Source organism: Notothenia coriiceps, unplaced genomic scaffold (assembly GCF_000735185.1).
Source record: "Notothenia coriiceps isolate Sejong01 unplaced genomic scaffold, NC01 NC01_scaffold00011099, whole genome shotgun sequence".
In the NCBI taxonomy this organism is placed as follows: Eukaryota; Metazoa; Chordata; class Actinopteri; order Perciformes; family Nototheniidae; genus Notothenia; species Notothenia coriiceps.
The window spans coordinates 1-2,225 of NW_011343800.1; the positions used below are offsets into that span (position 1 = coordinate 1).

The 2,225-nt window shown below is 42.2% G+C and overlaps 1 protein-coding gene across 1 annotated transcript; it reads right to left on the reverse strand.

The window, feature by feature from the left end:
* Positions 1-873: 873 nt before the first annotated feature.
* LOC104946446 (putative transcription factor Ovo-like 1) lies at positions 874-2,219 on the reverse strand. Its single transcript, XM_010772283.1, has 2 exons — positions 2,154-2,219; positions 874-1,306 (listed from the first exon to the last, which is right to left on the reverse strand). The coding sequence occupies exon 2, from the start codon at positions 1,236-1,238 to the stop codon at positions 981-983; it is 258 nt and encodes an 85-aa protein (XP_010770585.1). The 5' UTR covers positions 1,239-1,306; positions 2,154-2,219; the 3' UTR covers positions 874-980.
* Positions 2,220-2,225: the final 6 nt, after the last annotated feature.

The window sequence follows — 2,225 nt, forward strand, 5'->3', positions numbered from 1 at the left end:
CTTTCCCTGGCCACATCAACCAGCTCTGACTGGGGGATCCCAAGGCGCTCCCAGGCCAGAGAAGAGATATAATCCCTCGAACTGGTCCTAGGTCTACCCCTTGGTCTCCTCCCAGCTGGACGTGCCTGGACCACCTCCCTAGGGAGGCGCCCAGGTGGCATCCTAACTAGGTGCCCGAACCACCTAATATATACATTTATTGGAAATGTACGTGCACGCATGCATGAAAGCTGATTTACCGTTACCTGTAAACGTAACAATACATATGCAAATGGTCTGCTTTTTTTTATTTAGAAATGGTAAATGGACTGTACTTATATAGCACTTTACATACTACATGTCATTCACCCGTTCACACCCATTCATACAGAGCAGTGTACCTTACTCTAGGACCTAACATGCATACACATTCACACACCGTTGGCCATGCCATCGGGAGCAACTCAGGGTTAAGTATCTTGCCCAAGGATACATCGACATGTTGACTGCATGGGCTGGGATCGAACCCACAACCTTCTGGTTGAAAGACGACCGCACTCCCTCACAGCCACAGTCGCCCTACTAGGAGGATTAAATCCCTTCAAAGTTGCATAACTGCCTGCTTAATAAGCTGAATATGAATGATAAGGCCCCTTCAAAGCACAGCTTGACAAACAACAACATGTCTTCTTTAGATATATATTACTTCCTTTAATTCAGAATATTTTTTCATAGAAAAACTCGCTGTACAGACACACCCACCAGAAATATTCACATGCAATACAAATCAGAATTTTTTTTTTTTGTTGGTATTACTGACATGTTAATGAGCTTTTTCTTTTCCCCCATCACAATCTCATGTAAAAATATATATAAGTTAAAGTCACACGTATGTCATCGTGATATATACAGAAACACATTCACACATGAACTCCTCCCGCCTCTTTCATCACGTTGGAGTCCATTTTGTCCTGAGTTGAATGATTTTCCCGCCTCTCCTCTCACTGCCCAGCGGATCCAGTGGTATCGTCGCTCTCGGCTCCATGAGGAGATCCAGGAGAAGACTCCTCCTCTCCGCCTCCCCCTGCCATCCTCGCTGCCTTGCCCTTGAGCAAGGCGCTGTCGGGGTGCAGTGAGTTCAGGTGGATGACCAGCTCGTCCTGGGACCCTGACGTCAGGCCGCATTCCTCGCAGACGTACAGCTTGTTGCGGCGCTCCTTGTAGGCGTACTTCTGCGCCACGCTGTGGATCTTCTTCATGTGGGACTCCAGGGAGCAGCGCTGGGTGAACGCCTTTTCACACAGCGTGCACTTATAGGGACGCACTCCTGTGGAGAAGAGGTGGGACAATGTCATTTCATTTATTATATATATCCAATTTATTTCTTCAATATTTATTTTGGCCTTTTTTTAATTATTATTATTTATATTTATTCTATTTTTTTTTTTACATAACCAACTCCTGTCAGGAAGATGTGGAAAAATGTCATTAAGTATATTATAACGACGTATTATAGCCCCCTTTAATATGTCACTGTTTTGCAGTTGGCTTGTGTCTTTATTGCTATTTTTAATTATATTTTTCTTGACGATAAAATATTTTCTATATTTTTTTTTATATATAATATTGGTATTTTTTTGGATCCACCCTTGATATGATTATTATTTATATTAATTATAATTGTATTTTTAATTAATTAGTTCAATATTTGTTTGGTCTGTATTATTTTATATTATTATTTATTTATATTACATTTTTTTTTGCCGCATTTTTAAAGAAATGACATAAAAAGTCAAATGTCATTTTGTCCTGTGTTTATGTGCAGTGTGTGTTCATACCTGTGTGTGTGTGTGTGTGTGCGGGAACATGTGTGTGTTCATACCTGTGTGTGTGTGTGTGTGTGTGTGTGGGAACATGTGTGTGTTCATACCTGTGTTTAAGTGCGGGAACATGTGTGTGTTCATACCTGTGTGTGTGTGTGTGGGAACATGTGTGTGTTCATACCTGTGTGTGTGTGTGTGTGTGTGGGAACATGTGTGTGTTCATACCTGTGTGTGTGTGTGAACATGTGTGTGTTCATACCTGTGTGTGTGTGTGTGGGAACATGTGTGTGTTCATACCTGTGTGTGTGTGTGTGGGAACATGTGTGTGTTCATACATGTGTGTGTTCATACCTGTGTGTGTGCGTACGTGTCTCTTGAGGTCGAAGGTGTCGTTGAAGCCTTTCCCACAGAAGTTGCACGGGT

Bases quoted from the DNA above. Each gene is read 5' to 3' on its own strand.
- LOC104946446 (XM_010772283.1), bottom strand. From the start codon at position 1,238: ATGAAGAAGATCCACAGCGTGGCGCAGAAGTACGCCTACAAGGAGCGC.